Consider the following 27,919-nt stretch of genomic DNA (forward strand, 5'->3'; position numbering starts at 1 on the left):
ACACAGCCGCGGCGGCGGGCGCTGAAAAATGGAGCACGGCGACCAGAGAAGAGAGACATTTTCTTTCCGTTAACTGAATTGTTTCCTACCTCCGGGTGCCCGACTCGCTACTCCTCTCACTCCGCTGCTCTCCGGGATCCGCCGCCGCCGCTGCATCCAATCGCCTCCTCCCCCCCCTCCCCTTCCGCAGCCAGCCCGGCCGTTCCTCCTCCTCTCCGCTTCAAAATGGCGCCAAGCGCTCTTCGGCGGCTGCTCCAATCGAACCGCCGCGGACAGCACCCGGGGGCAGGCAGTGCGCGGCGTGGGTGCGCAGCGCCCCCTGCCGACCAGACAGTCCTGGGCGCGCGCCCGCCGGCCCGCTGGGCTCGCCCCGCCCTGTCCCCGCCCCGTCCCCGCGCGCGCGCCCAACTCTGCCCCGCCCCATCGCGCGCGCACACAGCCACACCGGCACGCCGCCGCCGTGGCCGCGGTGGCAGCGAGACTCGCAGCTGTCAATGCTTTCTCTGCCTCTGCGGCTTCCTTGACTTTTGCCGAAAACCACATAAATTGTTACCTATCTCTAACTTTGGAGATAGAAGTTGGGTATTTTTTAAGACACTGAAATTGAATACTGATGTCGTGCCATGTAAATGAAATTGGTATTAACTACTTTGCACTTTATTTGGTAGCTCTTACCTAGTCATCTCAAAATACCATAAAATAGTTTTTTCTACGCTGTGTGTACTAGGTCTCTACTTAATCCACAGCTTTCCCATTCTGAGGAATTGTTTCAGCGCCAGGTGGGGAGGGGGACACAGTGATTCAAGCTGTAACAAAGCATTTCACTCATTTGTTATCACGGTTGTCCTTATTGGAGGGAGAAATAATCTGAATACCGCGAAGACGCCTTCCAGGAGTTAGGTTTCTAACCCCTTTACCCCCCAGGTGGTGACGCTCCTCCCTCCTGCAGCTTTGGGGGAGTGTATTAAGAGTTGATCTGGCAATTACTATTGGGACAGAGAGAGGGAAAAATCGTTAAGGCCTCAAAGAAGGTTAGTTTCTAACAAAAGAAACTATGCCTTATACAACAGCAAGTGGATTTACAGAAATCAGTAATATAAACCTTCATTTAAAGCAACATTATTTAAGAAAACTGGAATCTGAAATTGGTCTTCAAACAAAAATAAACTTCTGTGTTTTAGGCTTTAAAAAATAACCAAGTGTGGGGACAAATTGTATGTAGTAAATCTCTGTACCTTCCTTTAAATTTTGCTGTGAACTTAAGACAGATCTAATAAAGTCCAAAAAATAACCAAGTTGTAATATATCAGGAGAAATATAATTGGATGTGGCATAATTTAAGATCGTTAAGATCATAAACCATTCAAAAATTAGCTGTGACTGCTGCCTACTTGGAGAAAGAGGAATTATGTGGGAATGATGTAAAAAATGCTAATTTTATACAGACTTGGTTAGGAGAATTATCTTTGATTATAAAGAACCGCAAATCCAGTCACCAGCTGTACTAGTTTTCTACTGCTGCTGTAACAAATTATTACAAAGTCGGTGACTTAAAACAACCTACAACCTTAATTCCCCTTTGCCATATAAACTAACATATTCACAGGTTCCGAGGAATAGGACAGGGATATCTTTGGGGGCTATTATTCTGCCTACCACATTACTTGTATTTGGGTTATCTGGACCTTTTGTTTTCTTTTGGAAGGGTATAAAGCTGAGGTTGAGGGGATTAGGAAGTTGGAAGACATCATTAATGCACATAGTTAATATGAACAACCCTAAAAACACCTACATTGCCCCAGTACATTTTGAATAGTTCTCTACTACACTCTGCTACACTACTAGACTAGCTTCACTACACTAGAGCATGGTTTCTGAAATTTTTGTTATTCTACACCTGAAGCCAGAAATCATATAGTCTTGACTATCCACCCTACCCATCTGGGGGACATTTGAATCTTGCAGGATGTGGTAGGAAGTATGTCAGCAGATGTATGCTGAAAATTGTCTCTTGAGGGTCTAGAATTTCAGTTAATGCTATTTGAAAGAAAATAACTTCCAGGTTAAAAAGAAAATAGAATGTTGTATGAATGTACTCCTCTAGAAATATAGTACTTAGTGTTGGCAATTATATTTATTGAAATATATGAATAGCAAAAATAATGCAAGTCAGAATCACTTTCAAAATGCAGTGGAAGTATGCTGAGCTATAAGAAACTGTGTGAGTATGTCAAAAGAAAAAAAAAACAGAAGAGAATTTCTGAAAGGCCATGTCTGATCAGAATATCATTTTACTTTCACATTTATCATTTCATTCTAAAAGCAGTAAGATTTGTATCAGATATCAGCATGCTAGACAACTAGTTAGTAAATGAGGAGACTGGGCCCTACCTAGATATAGGCTGTTATTTATTCTGTGTAATTTGAAGTACATCCCAAAGGCCAGTCAAGCTGCAAACATGACCCCTGCCAGCCTACAACAGTGCTGAAATTCCCACTAGACTAATTCTTTGGGTTAAGGCATTGGATCTCCAGAAAACATGTTGAAATGCGGTCATGTTACTTGAAAAGGGTAACCTGCTAGCCCATTTGTATCTATTAGCAGAGACTAAGCCAAGTAGAAATTAACTTTGTGATGTTTAGGCATTAGGCAAGCAGGTGATGGACTGAAGCCATCTTCTCCAAAACTCTGAAGTCAGACCCTTATTCATGAAGCAGCCATCATGGAAAAATAGCATAAAGGCTCTTCTCCTTCACCCTCATCCAAAACTCAGTTCCTGGTGTCTAGAATTCCTCCTCCATGATTAATTCCCTGTATTAAGCACTGTGCCCATTCTGTGACCCTCTTTATCTTTGTTTCTTTAAAGTAAATTCTACCCCCAATGTGGGGCTCAAAATCACAACCCCGAGATCGAGAGTCACATGTTCTACCAAATAAGCCAGCCAGGCACCCCTTAAATATTGTTCTATTTTTGCCCATTCCTTTTATTTATTTTTACTTATTTATTTAATTTTTTAAAAGTAAACTATATGCCCAATGTGGGGCTTGAACTCAAGACCCTGAGATCATGAGTGGCATGCTCTACTGACTAAGCAAGCCAGGTGCCCCTTCTGTGACCCTCTTTAAAATGCAAATATTGCTGGAAGAATGCCACATTTGTCTGGTCTCAGGGCAGTGGTTCTCAACTGGAGTGGAGTGGAACAATCCCAAAATCACCTGGGAATTTTCTGCAAACTGCATGTGCCTCTGAGCCCACCCTTCTATTGTGTTACAATAACAGATTATTTTCCTTCCTATGGAGAGAGACAGATAAGAGAGACAGAGCTGAGAAAGGTGCTGGGATTTCCAAACAGGGAGAAGAGCTAGAAGGGGAAGGATGCCACAAAGGAAGATTAGGGGAAGGTGACCTTTGCCTACTACGTAATACCAGAGCTAGCAAATATAAGCCAAGGCAGTTCCCTTCTCACTTTCTTTCTTCTTAAAGAAAAGAAAATGCTTTCTTTTGAACATGGTCTTAGAGGTCAATTGTCTTCCAGGTTGTTAAGTACATTTTGTTCCTTAAAGAATTCTAGACCATCTTTTTACCTACCTAATAACTAATGGTATTCCTGATCTCCTATGCAGACATTATACTAAAATTCTTTTTTTCTGAAAAACTCTCTGGGATCTTTGAAGAAATGTGTGTGGGTGTTATCAAATATCGTTTGGGTAAATATACACACTTGGCAGAGTCGCCTTGGTTTCCTGGGAGTTGAATAGCATAGGTCACCATTGTGATTGAGGTCTGAGCTGCTGACTGAGTATTCCTGAATGTTTAAGGCAGAACAGCCAAAGCAAAGACCATTCACTCTTAGCCATAGTCAGCAGCAGTGTGTGCAATACATGGGCCTGCACTTGATTAATGGGAGGAAATTGCATTTATTTACACGTAAATCCATGCTGTCCAACTGAAATATGATGTGAACCATGTATGCAATTTAAAATCTTCCAATTTTAAAAAGTAAAAAGAAACCAGTGATATTACTTTTAATAGTATTTTATGTAACATAGTATATCCAACATATTGTCATTTCCACATGAAATCAATATAAAATATTTTATGAGATATTTTACATTCTTTTGTTCACATTGTATATTTAAAGCACATCTCAATTCCTGCTAGTGATATTTCAAGTGCTCTGTAAGCACATGCGGCAAGTGACTTCCCATTGTTGACAGCATAGCCAATAGACCCTGGAATCGAAAATGCCACTTTTTAACAACTTGTAATAAATAGCAAACATTTTTTCACTATATATTCTTTGCAACTGTTGAAGCTTGTTATGAATTATGCTAATACCATTTATATTTCAATATATATGGTATACAGACATATACATACTTACATAGTATTACACATATATAGTATATATGTATATGGTTATTTTATGTTCATGTTTTTAATGTAGAATAATGACTTACTCTAAATTTCATATTTATATCAAATATATCATTGGTTTAGCTCTGTAAGAAAGCAAGTGAGAATTAATTTAAGAAATATTATGATTAGCCATTAGAACTAACCATAATCACAGCAAGCAGTTAAACTTGATACCAGAAGCATACCTATAGTAATACATGAGCTTCTTTAAACATATTTTTGTTTAGAATAAATTTCTTTACACATTGTTAGACATAATGAGTAATAGAATAATCTGGCCAGATGACTGAATGGAATAAAAATGAGGACTTTCTCCCAGATCTCTTATTTATATTTTGATTTTAATTAATTGTCTTTCATCCAAGGCAGCTCCTACTTGTGTCAATTAGGTAAGTCTGAAGCTATATAAGGGCCCCCCCCTACTTCAACCTGATTCCTTTACTTAGCCACTTTTGTTTATTATTACTCTTTGCTTCTTTCCCACTTTCCACACCCATGCTGCTTTGTCCCATGACTTTTTTGCCTGTAGGTTTAGCCTTCCTCTTAATTTTCTTTTTCTCTCCATAGTCTACTGCCTATGCTGTTTACAAGTGTAGAAAATTTTCACCTCACTTTTTTTTTTTAATAAGGGTAAAAATAAAACATTCCCTGTTCTTGTCCAAGATCTCAATCATCTCTCCAAATAAGGTGTGGATACTACATTAATTATACATATGTATGTATATTTAACAAGTATGTTCTTTATAAGCTCATGTCACTTCTACCCATTGTAGAGGGGAGACTTCTTTTTTTATAGGCTCAAACTAGGTGTAATTTCTTGTATAAAATGCACCTAATAAACCTTTAATTACTTGATGGTACCTTTTTAAAATTTATTACCAGTGTGTTTACAGATATAATTGCTTTAGAGCTGGTTAGGGAAGGGCATCAGAAAGATTGTCATGAAAACATTTTGAGAATTTTAGGGTTCACAAAGCATAGAAATGATCACCTCTTTCAATTCATTTTACATAAAGAAGCTGAGACCCAAATAGCTAAATGACTTGTCCAGGAATACATAAATAGGGGGAAATTTTTAGTGAATCTCGACATCTTCCAATTAATTTAGAAAGTAATTTCAATGGGATTCACTCTATCTCAAAAACATGTTTGAAATATCTTTTTAAAATGCAAGTCACAAGCAAATGCTATGAATTTATGGAAATAAAGATTGACCTGAGAAGATAAGAAAAATGGAATCTTAAGTATAGTGCATGTTTGCCTCAATATGTTATTTTGAATGTATTACATATGTGTATATATTATGTATTATATAATATATAACATTAATATTATATATATAATAAACCTTTTTATTGTGGTAAAAAAATACCATAAAATGTATGTCTTAACCATTTTTAAGTGCACTGCTCAATAATGTTAAGTATTATTTACATTGTTGTGAAACAGATCTTCAGGACTTTTTCATTTTTCAAAACTAAGACTCTATACCCATCAAATAACAACACTCCTTTTCTCCTTTGCCCCAGTCCTTCATAACCACCATTCTATTTTCTGTTTCTGTGGATTTGACTACTTTAGATACCTCATATAAGTGGAATCGTATAGTATCCATCTTTTCATGAGTAGCTTATTTTACTTAGCATAATGGTAAGTCTTACTTTTTAACAGAGATTTAGATAGATAACAGAGATTTTTATACAAAACATCATACCTCTCACTACCATCTAAAGAGATTTGTGTTTAGGAAAGCATTTATCATCAATTCAATTTCAGGAAATAATAGAGCAATTTCACTTGAAAAGTAATGAGAATGACACAGGAGAGTTTAGACTGCAGCTCTGAATATTTGGGCAAAGGCGGATGAATTCGTACAATATGATATATTTCATATACATATATATTCAATATCTAATCAGTATTTTTATTTTGCACAATCATCAAAATCAGCATTCCATTGTAAGATAGCCAAAACACCAAACCAATTTTTCAATGCCATGTTTCTGTTCTAGGCAAACAGGTCTATGTTTGTGTCTGGGGTAAGAGCCCACCCTATAGCTACCCAAGTTTCTACCACTTTTCATTGCAGGCAAACTAACTTAACTCCTGATACTCACTCTTCAAAGATATGTGAGAAGCATCCTATTGTATTTCTTCTTCAGGCTGTAGTAAATATAAATAGAGTAATATTTGAAAATTAACTTTATTCAGCGACCAGCAGATGGAGCTGTTGAAAAATATTCGTTACTTTAAAAAGTTTGGGGTTTTTTTGTTTTTGCTCTGTTTCGTTTTGTTTTTTTAGTTTGCTGAAATAAAACCAATTTAGGTATATTCTCTTTTTTTTTTTTTTGACACGTAAATTGTGTTTATTGTAGAGACATATGGAGATGCAGTTAAGATTAAAAGGGAAAGGGGCACCTGGGTGGCTCACTAGGTTGAGCATCCCACTCTTGGTTTCGGCTCAGGTCATCATCTCATGGGTCCTGGGATCTAGACCCACATAGGGCTCTGATCTCAGCTGAGAGTCTGCTTGAAGATTCTCTCCCTCTGACCCTCCTCTTGTGTGTACATATGCACACGCTCTCTCTCTCTCTCAGATAAATACATAATTTTTTTTAAAAAAAGGAAAAAATACCTATCATAATCATGCCACTATAGAAAGTTACTTTTAATGCTTTGTTGTATGTCAGTCCACAATATATTTTACCCGTGCATTTACATTTTATAAAAATGTAATTTTTATATATTTTATAATATTAATATAGTATATATTAAATACATATTTATAATGTTTTATAATTTGCCTTATCTTCTTAAAAATATAAGCTGCATTTGCTTGTATGGAAACCTCCAGGGATAATATTTAAAATATTTGCAACTGTACAGAACAGGCAAGAATAAATCAGAATGGATATTGGTTGTAGCTTGAGCAGGATGCTGAATGTTCCCTGGTGTGCCAGGCATTCACCCTTTATTTTTTAAAAATATTTTATTTATTTATTTGTCAGAGAGAGAGCACAAGCTGGGGAAGCAGCAGGCAGAGGGAGAAGCAGGCTCCCCGCTGAGCAAGGAGCCCAATGCAGGACTCGATCCCAGGACCCTGGGATCATGACCTGAGCTGAAGGCAGACGCTTAACCTACTGATCCACCCAGGCGTCCTGGCATTCACTCTTTTGTTGATGGATGGTGGCCAAGGTCTGGGGGGTGAAAGAAAAGGGCTGGAATGCCCAAGGAGGAAGGAGAGTACTCAAGAGGTCAGGGAACCAGCTATGTAACAGACTTATGGAAGTCCTTCATTATTTTAACAACTAATACCGTCACACCAATGCATAGCAGCTGAACTATCAATTCTAAACCATCTGAAAGTATATATAAGGATACAGAAACTCAGTGGACTCCTAGGAGGGGATCTGGGTAGCTTGGGAACAATGGTAGAAGAGAAATTTTTCACCTTTGGTACCATGATTATCTATTTAACATCAAAAATAATTTTTGAAAAAAATATCATGAATAACTTTCAGGTGAATAAACATATACTTTTATCATTATTTTTAGTGACTATATACTACCAATCTATCATGTCTATATATCATAATTTATTTAACAAACCCTCATTGTTTAACAGTTCAGTAATGAATTGTAAAATAAAATGTTTAAATCCATAAGTTCATGATATGTTTTTTAAATAAAAGCACTTAATCATTGTAGGAGATTGCTAACGAACCAACTCATTATTTTGAAATCTGGCAAATAAAGGGAAAGAATCCATCATTTATCCTGCCTGTCTATACAAACTGTGCCAGTGGATAATCATATAGTTTTCTTTGAACAGAAGTCTAACTAATAAAGAAGGAATGATAGAATTAGAATATCATCATTTTTTAAAACTTGGATGAAAATAACAGATGCAGACACTAAGCATAAACACCTGCTAACATCACACAGAAGAACAACCAAACAGTGGATGTTCTCTGATGGAAGAACATAGCAGCACCTATGGCAGTAATATTGCCATAATAATCTAGACTAAATCTGATCAGGCCTCTAGATGCAAGTACCAATTTACAAGAAATATAGAAAAACATATCCTGGTTTCTAAATTAAATTCCAAAGATTGACACCAAAAGCAAAAGAAACAAAAGCAAAAATAAGTGGGACTACATCTAACTAAAAAACTTCTGCACAGCAAAGGAAATGATCAACAAAATGAAAAGGCAACCTACTAAATGGGAAAAAATATTTGCAAATCATATCTCTGATAAGGAGTTAATATCTAAAAGAACCTATACAACCCAATAGCAAACAAATAACAAACTGATTTTAAAAATGGGCAGAGGAGGGTACCTGTGTTGCTCAGTTGGTTAAGAGACAGCCTGAAATAAATTATAAAGAAGCCTAATTGAAAATGAGTTAACTCCTCAAGGTGAAACCTACCTAAAGTATATAAGTATACATACAGCACATCTGCACAGAGAGGCATCGTAAGGCTGTGTAAAGAGAGTAGACTTTGCTGTCCAATGAAACTAAGTTAGACCCCAATCCCACACTGTGAATTTTGGGCAAGTTACTTAACCTTTCAAATACTCAATTTAATGATTTGGAAAATCTAAATAATAATATCAGCCACCTTTCAGAGATGTTGTGATAATTCAAAATATCGTATATGAATCCACAAATACAATTCTTGGGATATTGTATTCACTTAGTAAGTGGAAATTATTATTAAATTCTATAGGTAAGTAATTTTATGTTCTATAAGAAACCTCTTAGGGGCGGCTGGGGGGCTCAGTCGTTGGGCGTCTGCCTTCGGTTCAGGTCGTGATCCCGGGGTCCTGGGATCAAGGCAACTGAACTCCAGACTTAGTAGCTAGCTATATGATCTTGGGAGGTATACTTAACGTTTTTGAACCTCAAATTTCCTCGCTTGTAAAATGTTTTGTAACCCTCCACTACAGACCTCTATCATATCTCTCTACACTGAGTACATTCTAAAATGGAAATCTGACCAAGTGACTTTCTGGATGTAATGGCATCTCACTGCCCTCAGGATGAAGTCCCACTTAGAATCACTACAAGATCCTTAACCACCTATCTCCTGCTAAATGGCACAGCTTCATATTTCTCCCTAAGCCCTGATGAGGCTTCGAGTCCTTTGAAAGGCCAGGACTCTTGACAGCCACTATCAACTAATTCCAATTGTTTCCTTGAGATGAAATCTCATTAGCCTGGATTGAGATGTTGCCTTCTCTGACCCATCAAGTCTGAGTTAGGTGCCCCTTGTACAGGTTTCCATAATTTATGATCAGATTTACTTTTTAGAAAATAACTTGTCACCTTGTGGAGAATGGGCTATAGAAAAAAAGAATGGCAGCAGATGGTCTGTTTAGGAAGCTATTTCAGTAATTCAGAGGAGAAATAATGAAGGTGTCGGGCCATTGTAGCAAAGAAGAGGGAACAGAATTAAGAGCTATTTAAAAGGTGACAGATTAGGTGTAGAGAGTAAGCAAAAGGAAAAAAGTCAAGACATTCAAGTTTGGGGCTTGGGGAATTAGTTGGACAGTGGTATCATGAAATTGGAATAAAAAAACTTGCAAGAAGAGTGGACCTTGTAGTGGGGAATAGGTAATGATGAATTCAAACATGGCACTTTTGATTTGCCTGGAAGATCTCCAAATAGTGGTATTGAATTGATACATTTGGCTGGATTCAGAAGCAAGGTTAGAGATGAAAATAAGGGGAGTTTTCAGTAAGGGAGAACTAGTTGAAGCATTAGGAATTGGATGAACTCTTTTAAAGAGAATATGGAGACTAATAGTGAAGTAAAAGGCTGAGGTCAAAATCTTCAAGATCATTGATATTGGATAAGCAAGAAGGAAGAGGAGCCCGCAAAAGCAGAACAGAGAGGTAGGAGGAGAACGTATCAAAAAGAAAATCACAGTCAACGATGTCAAATGCCACAGGGAGAGAAGGACAAGAAGGAATCCGTGGATCTGGAGATTAGGATCCAAAGGAGATACTAGTGCAGTCACTTTTCATGGCACCGTGGGAGATGGAAGTCAGGTGGCAGCAGGGCTGAACTGTGTATGAGAAGTGAGAACGCTTTCTTTTTCTTTTTTTTTCAGAGCTTATTTTATTTTTATTTTTTATTTTTTAAATTTTATTATGTTATGTTAATCACCATACATTACATCATTAGTTTTTGATGTGGTGTTCCACGATTCATTGTTTGCATATAACACCAAGTGCTCCATGCAGTACGTGCCCTCTTTAATACCCATCACCAGGCTAACCCATCCCCCCAACCCCCTCCCTTCTAGAACCCTCAGTTTGTTTCTCAGAGTCCATAGTCTCTCATGGCTCGTCTCCCCCACTGATTTCCCCCCCTTCATTTTTCCCTTCCTACTATCTTCTCTTTTTTTTAACATATAATGTATTAGTTTCAGAGGTACAGGTCTGTGATTCAACAGTCTTACACAATTCACAGCGCTCACCATAGCACATACCCTCCCCAATGTCTATAACCCAGCCACCCCATCCCTCCCACCCCCCACCACTCCAGGAACCCTCAGTTTGTTTCCTGAGATTAAGAATTCCTCCTATCAGTGAGATCATATGATACATGTCTTTCTCTGATTGACTTATTTCACTCAGCATAATACCCTCCAGTTCCAACCACGTCGTTGCAAATGGCAAGATTTCATTCTTTTTGATGGCTGCATAATAAAGCATAGCTATGAGATTGTTATGATGTCCGTAATTTACTTTAAAATACTTCCCATAGACAACGTGATATAAATGTGTGTTCAAGCTACATTCGAGGTGCAGCTAGCATTCTAATTAGTCATTCATATGGTAAGGGAAGCGAGCCAACTAGCCTTATATCCATAAGGCCATGTTCCAGAGGGTGTTACTACCACTCCTTTGGCTGGTCATATCTCCATCAACACCAGTTTGCTAACTAAGGTCAGAAATGAGTTTTCACAATTAATGACTTGTAAATATCATGAAGGATGTTAGAAATGGGTTTTCACTGGTGAGATTAAAAGTATTCAAACTAAAATATTCTGGGGATGCTGCCCACCTGTACACGAACAAGTGATAAGCATAGAGACCTGTGGTTTATATTCTTTGGGATGGTATTCAACCATAAGTCAGGAGAGTTTCTGGTGCTCTAACACCAACTATGAAGAGTAACAGAATTTTTCTTTGAAATACTATTGCATCTGCTTCAAAAGAAACTTTCATGCAAGGTGGTGGTCAGAGCACCAAAGGAACAAAGAACAAACTACAGAAAAGACTCTATGAACTCTTATTGTGTTCGCTGTCTAAACACGAATGTTTGCTAGTAAGTGTCTGTAAGCCAAACAGAAACTTGTTTTCAAGGTGATAGGGCAAGGACGGGGGAGATAACGTTTACTCAATTCTAACTATTGAAGGCAATTGTTACCTATCAAAAAAGAAGCTAAGAGTTGGGTATTACTAAATGTGCGGAGGTTAGCTCAAATTAGAAATAAAAAAGAAAGATGCGGGTCCCCAAAGGGGGGATGGAGAGCTTTTAGAAGGTTCTCTGTCTATGGTACCAGCTGTTTTGCTTCATCAAAACTGTAGTGGTCTTGGAGCATCTGGGTAGCTCAGTCGGTTGGGCGTCCAACTCTTGATTTCAGTCAGGTCATGATCTCAGGGTCATGATCTCAGGATCGTGAGAGTGAGCCCCATGGGCTCCAGGCACAGTGGGGAGTCTGCTTCTCTCTTCTCCCTTTCCCTCTGCCCGCTGCCCACCTCCCCCACCCCAACTCATGCATCCATGCTCTCTCTCTCTTACAAAAAAACAAAACAAAACAAAACTGTAGTGGCCTCACCATTCTCAAAGGCTTGACCTGTTCTACATTAGATGATAGATTTTATCACTGCTTAGATGGCAGACTTAATCAAAATTCTGTGACTTATTCCTCCAAGGAGGAGATCCCAAGAGTTAAAAAAGTGAGAGCGATAGCTGCATTTTATAGATACAAATGGTTTAAATGATCAATATTATTTTATTTTGCCATAATGAAAATCATGATAGCAAGAGAGAGACTGAGTAGTAAGAAATTGGAGATTTTCAGGTTCCTGGATAGAAAAAAAAATTATTTGAAAGGAATTAAATGGAAAAAATGGGATTAAATTATTTTTATGTAAAAGTACCAGAAAAATATTGCTGCAGAGACAGTAGACATTTTTTTTTGCTCACATTTTGTCCCATTCCTCCATTAACTTTTCCAAATAAGGGAATGTAGCTGCCAGATCTAGGAAATCTTGGAATTTCACTGTTTTTGAGGCAATGGTATGGTCTCCCTTCTGATGTTTCACTGCACTCGATGTTCCCAGGAGGTAATCCCTTCTAACCTCTAGTAATGAATAAGACATAATGCTTTCAGAGGGGGCTTTGCCTTGACGCGTGAATTACACTGAAGAATAAAAATTTCACACTTTCCCTTAAATGTCATTAGAAAGAAAATTTTTAAAAATCAGCCTTCTGTAAAAAATCAAAAGGAAAGTATTTATCATTTGACCAAAAGGCAAGCTAATGAAAATTTCCTTCCACCCCACTGTTGGATACCACAAGCAGGGTACTGGCTTCATGGACATGATACCTGAGCAGTGGAACTGGGGACGACACTCAGAAGGGCCAGCATTTGGTTTAATGCTCTGCTGTCACTATCCTGAAATTCTTAATAATATTTTAACAAGAGGCCCCACAATGTATGTCACTGGTCTTGCCCATGAACTTCCTACAGTTAAATTTCCAACCACTTGGCTGTCCTTGGGCTGTCCCGGGCTCCATTTGGGCCCTGCCAAGGACTGATTAATGTCAGCCAGGGCCAACCGACCCAGTCTATCCCTTGGCATCAGAATGGGGGACTCCCCAACTACCCCTTTCTCCCAGAAAAATACAGAAATGTATTTTGTTTTATCGATTTGCCTATTAACAATTGTAAGGAGAACACAATTACCAAAGGAACGATTCCAAAGACTTCACAGTAACACGGTGTCCCAGTGATGTCCCTTGTTGTGTGCAGTTACAGTATCCCTTCTACAATGGCCACAGGATCATCTCAGCCTTGTCAGAATTCCACTCACAGACCCAGGCTGTTAGTTGGGCAGGATTCATTTTTCTCCAAAGGTCCTTCTGCCCAACACAGCTATCAGAAGAGAGAATTTCCACAGGGCAATGGGGTATGATACCAAAGTGAAATGTTTCCCAGCAAAAGACTGGAAAAAAGTGAACTATGAGAACATGTGGAGGGAACAATCCCATTTTTTGAAAAGGAGCAGATAGAAGAGAAGAATCAAGGAGGAAACCTGATATATGTGTGTATATATTTGTATAAGCATGGAGAATGATGTGGAAGGAGACATACCATGGTGTTAATACTGGTTACCTCAGAGGAGTTGGGTGGAGTGAGGGCTGGTGGGGACATGATTATCTTTTCCTTTACATACATGTATTTTTGACTTGTTATAACAAGTATATATTATGTACATTTTTTACAAGTTCAATGACATTTTATAACATCCTTTTATAGATCAAACTTAAAATTTTTATAATAATTTTAACAGGAACACATTCAAATTCTCCTAAAGTTAAATTTATTTTCTACAAGACATTATTTCTACTTTAAATTTAAAGTCAACATGGTTATGGTTAAGAGTGTGGACCCAGAAGGTGTATTGCAGAATTTCAAACAGTAAGAGTTCTGCCTCTTACTAGCTCTATGACCTTAAGCAAGTTCTAGTTACAAAATCCTTCTGAGCCTCAGTTTCTTGGTTTGTAAAATAGGGGTCATAATAGTGTCCACTTCATAGAACTATTCAGGAGATTCAATGATTCAAATATGTAATGCATTTAGAAGAGTGTCTGGCACTATTTGTTACTTACTTTGAAGCTCTCTGGGTTGAGAACCCATCATTTATGAATGTAGATTATAGAAGCTGAGGCTTTTGAAATAAAGTATTTTTTATTGCCACAGTACTAGTAATATATTTGGACAAATGCGAATAAAACGGCCATGCACTATGAATTTTAGGTAATATGCCATCTATAACAATTACACTAAAATGTTCTATTTACTAAGATGTTTAAATTGTGAAAGAAGTTTCTCAGGTTGAACTACATGAATAATAAACACGGAGTAAAGGAGGCAGCAAGAACACTTTTACATGAAAATCCAATCTATTACAAGAAAACATCAATGGGTGCTTAAGGATTGAAAAATGGCCCACCACTGTGGGCTGGGCTGTGGGAGGACCTTGGTGAGTGCAGAGATGTGGATGTACTGAGGAGACAACAGTAGGTAGGCTTGGTGCTACCTTATAGAACACTTCACCAGACTCTTCACAACCGGAAGGGTGGAAACAGGCCTTGAGCACAACCAGGCAGGAGACACTGCCTGTAGACTATCGTTCCTCCATAAGTAAATGAGTCTTCTCCCTTTTAGATAATGTCCTAAGGAACATGGCTTTTCTCTTCTTCACCCCTTGCCTCTTCACCATGACCTTCTCTCCATCTACCCCATGCTTGACTTTCTAGGGCATTCATCACTCCCAACAACAGTGTCAAATTCCGTCGTCCCCCTCCCTACTGCTCCATTCTGGGGCACTTCACTACACTTGTCCCTCTATTCCTTATACAGTGCAGTAGCTCTTTGGATCCTAAATCTCTGAACAGAGGCACACAGAAGCTTAATCTTTTCTTTCAAATGTTGATTTATTTAATAGTAAAATAAATACACATTCACATCATTTAAAATTCAAAGTTACAAAAGGATATTCTGTGAAATATCCCTTCTCATCCCCCAGCCCCTCTCCAAAAGCAACCAATGTGTTTCATGTGTTCCTTCCAGAGACATTTTATACACACATATGTGTGTGCCTATATTTTCACCTTTTTATACATAGTATCATACAGTACATGCTCTTAAGCATTTTGCTTTCCTCAAATAACAACTTAACTTAAAGATCATCCTATATAAATACAGAAAGAACTTTCTCATCTTTTATTCTGCTACATAGTATTCCATTGTAAGAATGTACCATAATTGTTTAATTAGTCCTCTATTGATGGACATTAAGCTGATTCCAATCTTTTCTTCTTAATGTTGAGATCCAGTTCTGAACTTCTTGTTTTTCTTATTCCATATTTTTCCCCTGAAGCATCTCATTCAATTATGGCTTTACCGATTATTAGGCACTAGGCAGCTGCCAACCAAGTTATCTCCTGCTCTGATTTTGGGGTTTTGTTGTTGTTGTTGTTGTTGTCGTCGTCGTTGTTTTTCTACTGAAATTAAGTCACACATTCCCAACTGCCTACTAGGAATCTCCTTTAGAAGAATCCACTCCCTCAAACTAAGCATACCTAAAATAGAGAATAATCTCCCCCTCCCACCCATCCTGCTGTGTTAATTTTATCTGAGATGCATGGCATTTATTCACAATTCCACTCACTTATCCCCACACATCCATGCTGCTGTTGCCATGTTTGTGGTGTTCTATTATTCAGTGCACAACCAACTACCATCACAGAAACAGAAAAACCAAAGTTGTATGGTTGCACAGTTGGATGGAGATATCCAAGAGACCATCAGATTGAATGTGTGCATACCTGATCTTGAAATGACATTTGAGCTATGCCCCCATCTTGTCATTGAGAACCTTCAGAAAGCATCCTTTTAAGTTTCCTTTCAATCCATTTGTCTTTCATCTCCTTCAGTTTTAGAGATATTTTAGCTAATCCGAGGGGAATCAAAGTCAACTGGTAACAAGGGTGGGGTTTCTGAAACAGAAACAACTTGCTCTTGTAAGGGAGGACCATCTCATGAGACCAGGCGGAAACCTCCTTGTCTTTAGGTCTAAGGCATGACACCTGTGATGTGTAGTGGCACAGCCCTCTATCTCTTCACTCTAGCCCTATGAAATGAAAAGGATGCTTGTTCAGGAGGAGATGGTGGTCACTCCAATGGCATGTTATGAGAAAGTAAATGAGTGCAAGAACCCTACAATGAAATGAAGCAGAGGCACCAGTAGCATCTTACCAAGGGGAAACATCAAAGCAGCATAGAAACACTTCCCAAAGCGAACAGGGAAGGTAAATATAGATGTAGGAGTCACATGAGAGCAGCAAGATGTGGGATAGGAGAGAGTACTGGGAGGCTAACGCTTTTTAAGTTGTAAATTATAGACATGCCTATAAGTGGGTATCTAATTTTCTATCTCTTATCTTTCCATCATTTGGTGAAGATTTTAGTTTCTGAAGAGAATCCTGTGTTGGAATATCTATGGCTTAGTTGAATTTAAAAACCAGAGTCTAGCTGGTTTAAAATGTTTCCAGTTTAAAATAGAAGCCAGGAAGAATGCCACAAATAAACCAGGCATTTTGAGGAATTTTTTGGAAGATATAATGGTGATAAGATTGACTAAATAGAGTTAATAAAAAAAACTATACAATAAAATGCACAGATTTGAAGTGTACAATTTTGGTGTTTTGACATATTCATCCACGAAAGCAACAACACAATCAAACTAAAGAACATATCCACTACTCCCGAAAGTTTCTGTGCCCTTTTGAGTTCCCTCCCTCCTACTCTTCCACTCCTAACCCATCTCACCCTCCTCTAATCCCTAAGTTAATTTGCAATTTGTCACTATATATTAGTTTACATTTTCTAGAACTTTGGTTGAAGGGAATCATACTGTACCTGTCTGTACTCTTTTTTGCTTGGCTTCTTTCACTCAACAATATTATTTTGAGAGTCATCCGTGTTTTGTATGTATCAATAGTCCTTTTTTTGCTGAGTAGTCTTCCATTGTATGGCATGACAATTTACTTATCCACTGATCTAGTGATGGGTATTTTCCAGTATTCATTGTTTCCAATTATGGGCCATTAGAGATAGAGTTGTTATAAACATTTTTTCATGTGTGTACAAATATTCATTTGGATATGTTTTCATTTCTCCTGGGTAAATGCCTAAGATTGGAATGGCTGGATCATATGGTGGTGGATATTTAACTTTGAAGGAACTACCAAAAAGTTTTCCAAGTGGTGGTACCATTTTACACGACCATCAATGTATGAGAATTCCAGAGGCTACACATCCTTGTCAATATTGCTATGGTTGTTCTTAAATTTTGGACATTTTTAATAGATGTGTAGTTATATCTATTCATATATATAATTGACTTAATTTTCTAATTTTTACTTTTCTCTTGACTGATGATGTTGAGCATCTTTTCATGTGCTTATTTGCCATCCATTTATTTCTTTGGTGGAGTGTCTATTCAAATTTTTGCCCATTTAAAAATATTGGGTTTTATTGTTTTGGGTTTAGAGAATTATTTATATTCTGGATACACATCCCTTAGCAGATATGTGATTTGCAAATATTTTGTGCCAGTCTATGGCTTGTCTTTTTATTCTGTTAATAGTGCCTTTCCAAGAACACAAGTTCTTAATTTTCATGGCAATTATAATTTGTCAAACACTTCTATTGTTTTCTTTTATGAATTATGCTTTTGATGTTGGATCTAAGAAATCTGCCTAAACCAAGGCAAAAAATAATTTCTCCTAAGTTTTCTTTGAGATGTTTTGTATTTTGGAGATTTTTTAAAGGCCTATAATAGATTTTGTGCTATTTTTGTATATGATACAAATCATGGATCTTAGTTCTTTTTCTTTTTTAAAAAATATGGATATCCAATTTTTTCAGCACCATCAGTGATATATTTGTTCAGTATTTATATAACTGAACTTTTGTTTTTGAAATATAGTTTCATGGGGTATAGAATTCTAAATTGACCACTTTTTCTTTCATTAATTTAAAGATATTGTTCCATGGGGTACCTTGCTGGCTCAGTCAGTAGAGCATGAGACTCTTGATCTCAGGGTCATGAGTTCAAGCCACACACTGGGGAGAGCGTACTTAAAAAAAAAAATGTTGCTTCACTACACTGTGCTTTTATTTCTTATTTTTATGCTAATTTTCTTTCTTTCTGACCAGATTAGAAGACCCTAGAGTGAAATACCGCATGACCTCATGATTTGAACAGAGCAGACCTTTTATAAATGTTTGCTGGTTTGACTTGCATACTGTTTCACATAACCAGTCTATCTTCTCTCAATCCTCTGGTCACCTGGCCTTTTTTAAGTCTTAGTGTTTCTTGTAACTTCCCCAATCATTTTTTCCTCTTCCTGTCAACTTCCTTGGTAAGCAATAAAATAATGTCCTATGTCTCATTCATTCAACAAATATTTATTGAACACTTGTTATGTTCCAGGAAATATGTCAGTTGCTAGATATGAAGCAGTAAACAAGACTGACAAAGCCATTTTCCTCATGGGGACTACTGCTAAGGCAGACACTTAATGGACTGAACCACCCAGGTGCCCCCAGATGGATACTTTTAATGTAATATAATATAATATAATATAATATAATATAATATGTATACACACATATTTAATGGAGAAAAATTAAAGACATTTCCACTAAAGTCAGGAATAAGGCAAAGATGATTATTATCCCCATTACTATATTGTGCTGGAAGTATTAGCCAATGTAATGTAGCCTGGGTTCTTTATCATACCTCTGATATCTTCCCCTAAATTCCCTTCTGTTTAATCTAGTCAGAGTTGGTATCTATGGCTAGCACCAAATAATATAACTTCTTTATCCTTTCAGTATTTCCACATTTTCTATGATAACAATGCATCACTTTAATAGAGGGAAAAATTTTAAATAGGAAAAACACCACTAAACCATCCCCCAATCACTCTCCTCTCAGCGGTTTTAAACAATGGTTGAGTTAAAAAATAAATTCGGCTTCTGCATTTGTAGGTTCTAAAAATAATAAATATCATCTTTATGTAATGAAATGTCATTATTTTTTAAAATAAATTTTACTGCATGGTAACTACAAATATTTATAATGGAAAAATCAATAAATCACACCACTGATGGAAAATTAGTGAAGCCCTGGAAGTCATATATGAGGTTTTATTGAAGCTGCATAGTTTTTTTAAAAAGCAAATATATTGACTAGTTGCTCTGAAAAATTGCCTACAAGGTATACTTTCCAATGACCTTGGCACTAAACAGCCAAGAAAGATGTTATTTCTGCAACTCCTGATTAGAAATGGTTTCATGTCCAGATCCATAAAAATTTGTGGGAATTAATTATATTCCATGAAATAAAACTATCAAATATTTTATTGCATAAATTTTTTTACCCAACCTCCTGAAATTTCCTGTTGTAGATATAGAAATTGTCAAATGCAGATTTTCTTTATGAATAGGATAAAAATTTATGTAGTTTTGTTGCAAGATAGTTTTTTTTAAATTTTATTTTATTATGTTATGTTAGTCACCATACATTACATCACTAGTTTTTGATGTAGTGTTCTATGATTCATCCTTTGCGAATAACACCCAGTGCTCCATTCAATATGTGCCCTCCTTAATACCCATCAATGGGCTAACACATCCCGCCACCCCCTCCCCTCTAAAACCCTCAGTTTGTTTCTCAGAGTCCATAGTCTCTCATGGTTTATCTCCCCCTCCAATTTCCCCCCTTCATTTTTCCCTTCCTACTATCTTCTTTTTTTTTTAACATACAATGTATTATTTGTTTCATAGGTACAGGTCTGTGATTCATCAATCTTACACAACTCACAGCGCTCACCAGCAAGATAGTTTTAAGAAGAGCTTCCTTAGCGTTCATTTGAAAAGAATTGCTTATTTCAACTTCCATTTCTTTGTATCATTTTATTTGTGTGAAGTCTGGTACGTCATATCCTTTGTAAAGTTTGGTTTTTCTGTGAGGACAGACTGAAAGATGAGTGGGGGTAATAATGCCCATCACCAGAGAACATACTTGTTAGAAGATTGAATGATGGGCATTGCAAGGGCCGGACCAACTTGAGAAGCTAGCCTTGGCCTCATTACACTTGTGTTGTTACCACCTTCCTTGCTGTCACCACTGCTAAGGAAAAATGCTCTCTCTTGCTTCTCCGTTTAGGATTTACTCATACTGTCACTTTCAGGGACAAGTGCACTGAGCACAATAAGTAAATAAATGTATTGTTTTATTTACAAAATGCCTCCCAGTGTCATTTTGGGAGCAGGGCAATACAAGTGAGACAGGCAGGACAAATGAACTGGGACTTGGCTTGTGACCTGTTGTAAGTTGTCTGTAGTTTATTTTTAAATAATTCAGCATAAACAACGTGGCTATATGCAAAAGTTCAAAGGTGGTTCACACCAAGGGTAGTCCTTACTCATAAAAATATTAATGGGAAAGGTGAAGGCCCACAAGAACCAAAAAATGCGAAGACAACAAAATATGGCTTATTAAAGGATGTTCAGAGAAAGAAAATCAAAGGACACTGGGAAAGTAGAACTCTCAACTATTTTGTGTATTTTGTTTCTAATTTCTCCATCAGTGACTTGATACCTAAGCCTGATTATGATATGACCAAAAAAATTACAAACCCAAATCACTTACAAATACCAATGCAAAAATCCTAAATATAGTGAATAACATCCAGTAATACACTAAGAAAATAATGTATTATGACCAAGTGGGACTTATATAAAGTATGAAAGTATGGTTTAATATTAGGAAATATTAATATTATTCACCATATTAATATGTCTAGTTGCTGAAAAGCACTAACAAAATTCAACACTTATTCCTAATTTAAATCTCCTGAGAAAATAGAAGCAGATGGATACTATCTTTCTTTTTTTTCTTTAAAGATTTTACTTATTTATTTGAGAGAGAGAGCGCACAAGCAGGAGGAGCGACGGAGAGGGAGAAGCAGACTTCCCACTGAGTGGGGAGCCTGACATGGGACTCGATCCCAGGACCCTGAGACCATGACCTGAGCCGAAGGCAGACACTTAATGGACTGAACCACCCAGGTGCCCCCAGGTCAAAGGGAGCCAACCTGAAGCTGGCCAAATCTGATGATTTCAGGATCAAAATAAGGATGGGGAAGAACAGAACAATATCCCATGTGGAAGAATTCCAAATAAATTATACAAATAAGGGAGGGGGAGATTAACAACCAGAAATGTGCACTGTGCACAGTGACTTCCTTCCAAGGGGTACAGTATGGAAAGGGGGAAAAACTACAGTGGAGAACTCTGACAAACTGCTTTAGCCAGGTGATCAAGTTTAACATAAACAATCATAAATTATGTTGGTAGTATGTACCCCTGCTATGATGTGATGAAAGTGACACTTTAACTTTACCTCTGTGATCTTCCCCTCAAAAACCTATAACCCCAGTCTAATCATGGGAAAACACCAGATAAATTCCAGTAGAAGGGCATCTGACAAGATACCTTACCAGTTTTCCCCCAAATTGTCAAGGTCATCAAAAGCAAGCATAGTCTGAGAAACTGTCACAGCCAAGAAGAGCCTAAAGAGAAATGCCAACTGCATGTAATATGGTATCCTGGAAGGGATATTGGAACAGAAAGGGGATTAGGTAAAAATTAAAGAAATAACTATGGACTGTAATTCATGTGAATGTATCAATATTTGGTTCACCAATTATAACAATGTATCATAATAATAAGAGGTTAATAATAAGGGAAACGTGGGTGGGTGTGGTACATGGGAACTGTGTACTTCATCTACTCAATTTTTCTGTAAATCTAAAACTGTCCTCAAAATAGTCTAATATAACTAACTAAATAAATAATAAAAGACAGTAATGGATTTTTTTATGGACTTCTTGAACAAAAAGGAAAACATAAATCCATGCTGATAGTAAATAAGGAGAGCTCTTCTTTATAGTAGCATCATCACAAATAAATGTGGAGTCCTTGAAGGAATTAGGTGGGGGGAAAAAGCTAGTTTGTAACCATCATTGTAAAGATCGGTTGCAGCAAGATCATCCAATGGAGGTTGAACCACAAGGTAGAGTTTGATTAGGAGCAAGGTATTTGCTTGGTCTCAAAGTAGCTTTTCATAGATTATTAGTTGCAAGGGATAAAATAAACAGTGGAGAACCTGGAAAACACCTTGATAAGGTGATAAAGATTAATATCATCTTATAATGGACATACATCCTGAACCTCCAAATACAATACCTTGAGAAAGACACAACTTCACTTACGTGGTTGTTTCCACCGAGGATGCATAACTTGGATCTAACCACGAGGAAACATCAAAGGTTGATGTGGGAATTTGTATTTGAGAAGAGTCTCTTTATAAGGGGATGAATTGCTTTGGTCATAAGCCTAAGCCCTCTTGGTCATAAAGCTGTTAAATAATCAAATGCAAATATTCCAGACTGTGATTTTAACTGTTATATTTATAAATTAGAAACTACCACAACAGAAAGATTTATTCCAATACGAAGACATTAGCAGTTTACTTGTAGTGGCAGGAAAGAATGCAGGGGAGGCAGCGGGCATGGAGAGTGTGGGGAGGTGGTGGGAAGAGATGGGACTCTGAGCTGAGGATTGCCAAATTGTTCTTTTTTTTTTTTTTTTACCAGCTGCTGTTCTAAGTGCTTGTCAGAAATTGACTCTTTAAGTGGGAACGCTCAGTAATTGGTCTTTGTTTCTCAAAACAAAACACAACACAGTTACGATACGAAATAACTTTCTCATAAGTACTCAAGGCTCTGCTGCAGTGATTGTTTACATGGATAGAAGAACGTGAGCCTGAAATTACCGAGTGGTTTTTCAGAGAAATGCGAGCAACCCTACTTGGTGATACCAAATGTGGAGACCCCTTTGAAAAGCCTGATTCTTTGTATCCTAGAAAGTCTTAAAAGTATGCACTGCGAGCGGCCTATGTATCTGGGTGCCAGGCACTCACGTTCTCTTTTCCTTTACGGATGAATTCCAGAGCGGGTCGCCGCCTTTTTTAGCCAAAGTTGACAGTTCTAAATAACTTCCCAGCTCCAAATCTAGGAACTAGTTAGGGTTTACGTTGGTTATCGCTTCTGCGTATATCACGCAATGGATTCTGGGAGACCCAGTCTCCGAGGACTGGGGTTAACAGGCCCAGTGTGAACGCTGGACTTCAGTTCCCACAATGCCGAGCGCAAATCTGTAATTTCTGCCGGGGTAATCGCGAGGTGGCAGCCATCTTGCGTACGGCGGTGCAGTTTCCCAGATGCTGAGGGTTTGGGTGTTAGTTTCTCTGTGCTTTGGGGAGTGTTTGCGCTTTGTTTTCACCTTTTCAGATGTTCGTATCTTTCTAGACCACGATTTTATTGGGAGGTAAAAGTCAATGTAGTGTAAGGTGAGTAAACACCCCATTTTAAGTAAGGGTGGGGTAATGGTGGTGACGTTTTTCGGGTTTTTTGGCTTCTCGTCTGCTCTTGGCTGGACCCTTTTGATTAGCCGTAAACGTGGAAGCCCGGGGTGAACCTTTGAGGCTAGGATATCTCTTGAATTCCTAGACAGAACCTGAACGTGTCTCCCGTTGGGAGAAAGAAACTGGGTGACGCACTTTTGCCCGGGCCACCTTCTTTGGAGGTCAGAAGGCTAGGGGACTCAGGTTGTGTATAGGCCACGCTCTGTTAATGCAACCGTCTTGCTGTTCCTTGAGACTTTTATGGTATTTCGAATGAGTAAATGAGAAGCTGGGAAGTGGTGGGGGGGGGGGGGGGGGGGGGGGGGGGGGGGGCGTTTCCGATAGGACCGCGTTCTTTACAGTCGTATTTTTTTTTTTTTCAGTTTCTTTGGGCCTACTTGTATCGTTGTCTAGTTCGTCTTTTTTGGCTTTTTCTTGTTCTGCCCTGTTGGAGGAATACCAGAGAGCGGGCAGAATGAAGTATTGAGTAAAACAGCGTTTGGGATTGCACTTTTGAGGGCCCCTAAGAAATTTCAAGGGAAGCAGAATTTATCTTCCAGATTGACCAAGCATGTGGAAAAGATGAAAGCGTTGATTTGGGGAGTTGCCAGATTTATATATAAATTATATATATCACTAGGTGACGCACTTTTGCCCGGGCCATCTTCTTTGGAGGTCAGAAGGCCAGGGGACTCAGGTGATATATGATATGTTTGATATATTTGAGTCATTTTTAGTGCAACTGAAGTTATTTTTTTTTCTTTTAAATTAATGCTGTACACCCATTTGGAAACCACTCATATTATTCACAGGAAAAGGGTCTGTAAAGTTCGGCATTTGAGTATCTAACGTTTGATTGCTAAGGAGATGCTGAGGTTTGGGAGCTGGATCCATTTACTCCGAAGGATATAGTGGTTTTAAACAATAAGAGTTTATGAAGACATTTATCAAAACCAGTTTGGATAGGTGTCAGTTTGGCTGGCAGATTTACTCTCCATCTTAGTACACAGTTGTGCATATCATCAAAATATATATTTGATTCAATTTTCCAAACTTACTTAAATTCTTCAAGTTTTTAAGTTCAGAAATGCATTTAGGGATGCCTGGGTGGCTCAGTCCTTTAAGCATCTGCCTTGGGCTCAGGTCCTGATCAGGTCCTGGGGTTTAGTCCTGCATGGGCTCCTTGCTCAGAAGGGAGCCTGCTTCTCCCTCTACCTGCCGCTCCCCCTCCTTGTGCTCTCTCTCTGTGACAAATAAAATCTATAAAAAAATGCATCATTTGGATTAAATGTGAGGTATATCTTTTTTAAGAAAAAGATACTTACCTTCAGTGAGGCCCCTCCCTAAATCGTTATAACAATACTTAAATAGTAAGTGGTTCTAAAATTACAATTTTGTAATTTTTGTATTTTGGAAAAATTTACCATTTAAATGTCTTTTCTGTTTTCTTGTTTCTGAAAAACTTTTGTTTAGATTTTTAAAATATTAGTTATTAATTACATGATTTATTTGCTCCTCAGATGCCTTATGGTGAAATTGAAGCGAAATCCTTGGATCATGGTGAAGAACTAACAGGTGAACCATGCTATAAAAAACTGAAGTCAACTGAAGAGGCTTATGTTTTCTCCCATCATGGTAGTGCTAATTTTCACAGAATCCAAGAGAAAACTGGGAATGATTGGGTCCCTGTGACCATTGTTGATGTCAGAGGGCATAGTTATCCTCAGGAGGACAACACCAAAACTACAGACTTGGTGAAACCTGTGCATGATGAGATTCCTGGCAATAATAGATCAGATGTTATTGAATCCATTGATCCACAAGTTTTACAGGATGCAAGTCCTGCATTGGTATCCAAAGATGATGAGATATATAGCACAAGTAAAGCATTTATAGGACCCATTTACAAACCTCCTGAGAAGAAGAAATGTAATGAAAGGGGAAATCACTCAGATGCAATCAGTGGTACAGATGGCAAAGGAGGACGAGAACAGAAACAGAAATTCAACTCCAAAAAATCAGAGCTTGACAGTGAATTATTCCAGTTTTACAAGGAAATTGAAGAGCTTGAAAATGAAAAAGATGATTTGGAAGGCAGTTGTAAAGAACCCAAACCCTCTGAGGAAAAACTTATTATGTATTATCAGGACCATTATAATGAGCTGTTAAAATCTGAAGAAGGAAAGGAAAGAGATATTAGTAATGTTTTTCAGTCACATTGTGGTTTTCAGCAGCAGGTGGAGAATGAACCAGGCAAATATCCTTGTAATGGACAAGTAATACCTGCATTTTGTGAAGATTCGTTAATTTCCTTCAGGCCTGAATGGCAGTCAGTGCATTCTTTTATAGTACCCCAAGGTCCTCCTCCTCCCAGTTTTAACTGTCATTTAAATATGCAAAGATTTAGTGCTCCACTAAATCCACCATCAAATATTTTCCATGCTCCAGATGGGTCTCAGCATCAAAATGGGTATTATGTAAATAGTTGTCACATTAACTGGCATTGTTTGACTTTTGATCAGAACAATGACTATATTGACTGTAGTGAGAATACCAATAGAGATCATTCCTCTACAAATGGTTACAGTGTGCAAGATGCATATGTGAGTAATGGTTTCTGTGAAACCAGGGAAGGATGCTGGAAAGATCCTTCTATGGACAAGCATAATGGAACAGACAGGCTTATGAACCAGCAGTTTCAAGATGAAAAGTTAAATAAATTGCAGAAGTTACTTATTCTTTTAAGAGGTTTGCCTGGTTCTGGGAAAACAACGTTGTCTCGGTGAGTAAAGGATACCAAGTAAATGCTTGGTAATTCATTACGTAAAAATCATGGATGATAGTAGTTCTCAATGACAAATGCTTTCATGTTTCTAATAGAAAATCTTTAATTTGTTACACTTGAGAATGACATCTGACAGTGTAAATATTTAAAAAGATGTTTTCTGATGGAGGAAAGGAGAATTGACATATAAAGATTCTGCTAAGGGTTTTAAAAATAGATACACCGTGTATAATTATGACAGTGATGTAAGTAAATGCTATTTGAGAACTGTACTCGCCTTCCTTTTTAAGTCAGCTATCCAAGCAGAGCTGGACTTAGGGTTGGAAGATTTGGGCTTTTGACCAAGTTATTTCAAACTTCATGGCCTTGGACAAGTTTTGCTATCTGTTAATAGAAAGGGTAATACTTATTTTTCTGGAATAATTGTGAGAAGCAAATGAGATAAACCAAGGAAAAGGAGCTGTGAGTTTGTTTTCAGCACTGTGCAGGTTCATATCTTTGATTGGCAGAGGGAACTCTTTTTGTTTAAGTTTCAGGAGTCTGAAGTGAGCAATACCTGAGTTAAATGGAGTTAGAACTGGTTATGTTTTATTGTTATTGTATGACAGAATGTTTCAAATTCCTATTTTTGTTTGCATTTTAAAAAAGAATATTGATGCACTTGAATTCATTTGTGCAGTTGTGAAAAACAGTACAAAGAAAAACAATACAAATTCTTGGCAGTTTTTGTAGGATGATTCAGGATTTATGACTGATAAAGAGAAAAAGAAAATTGTTTGATGTCTTCCAGCAAGGATAAAGTCCAAAGAACCATTATGTAAATGTTTTATATTTACTTGCAAAACAGTCTGAACAGAAGTTTCTTCAGAAGCAGTAAAGAAAGATTAAATTTAATGATACATTTCAAGCTAGACTGTAAGCTGTGATCTTTGTAAATGAATTTGAATTTTGCATTTTGCATTTTTATTCTTATTTATTTATTTATTGGGACGCCTGGGTGGCTCAGTCGGTTAAGCGTCTGCCTTCAGCTCAGGTCATGAACCCAGGGTCCTGGAATCGAGTCCTGCTTCGGGCTCCTTGCTCAGTGGGGAGCCTGCTTCTCCCTCTACCTGCCGCCCCCCCCCACTTGTGTGCTCTCTCGCTCTCTCTGACAAATAAGTAAATAAAATCTTAAAAAAAAAAAAAGACTTTTTTTATTTAGTTAGAGAAAGAGATCGAGAGAGCACAAGGAGAAGGAGAGGGAGAAGCAGACCCCGCTGAGCAGGGAGCCAGACAAGGGGGTGGGAGCGCTGGATCATGACCTGAGTTGAAGGCAGACGCTTAACCAACCAAGCTGCCCAGGAGCCCCTATTCTTAT

At 37.8% G+C, this 27,919-nt stretch overlaps 2 protein-coding genes across 9 annotated transcripts in view; one reads left to right on the plus strand and one right to left on the minus strand.

The window, feature by feature from the left end:
• PDS5B (PDS5 cohesin associated factor B) overlaps positions 1-233 on the minus strand; it is a 190,799-nt gene extending 190,566 nt beyond the window's left edge. For 4 of the 5 annotated variants that reach the window (XM_032403217.1, XM_032403215.1, XM_032403214.1 and 1 more), the window contains exon 1: positions 90-233. The gene's annotated coding sequence lies outside the window, so the exon portion shown is untranslated. The remainder of the gene's footprint in view (positions 1-89) is intronic. The other variant, XM_032403218.1, reaches the window with a different exon arrangement.
• A 23,321-nt stretch (positions 234-23,554) lies between these two features.
• N4BP2L2 (NEDD4 binding protein 2 like 2) overlaps positions 23,555-27,919 on the plus strand; it is a 107,712-nt gene continuing 103,347 nt past the window's right edge. For 3 of the 4 annotated variants that reach the window (XM_032403219.1, XM_032403220.1, XM_032403221.1), the window contains exons 1-2: positions 23,555-23,723; positions 25,298-26,559. In XM_032403219.1, coding sequence (XP_032259110.1) covers positions 25,298-26,559 — 1,262 coding nt within the window. In that variant the 5' untranslated portion in view covers positions 23,555-23,723. Of the gene's footprint in view, positions 23,724-24,150; positions 24,475-25,297; positions 26,560-27,919 lie in introns of those variants that run through there. The other variant, XM_032403222.1, reaches the window with a different exon arrangement.

This window comes from Phoca vitulina, unplaced genomic scaffold, assembly GCF_004348235.1.
Source record: "Phoca vitulina isolate PV1807 unplaced genomic scaffold, GSC_HSeal_1.0 scaffold5, whole genome shotgun sequence".
Taxonomy (NCBI): Eukaryota; Metazoa; Chordata; class Mammalia; order Carnivora; family Phocidae; genus Phoca; species Phoca vitulina.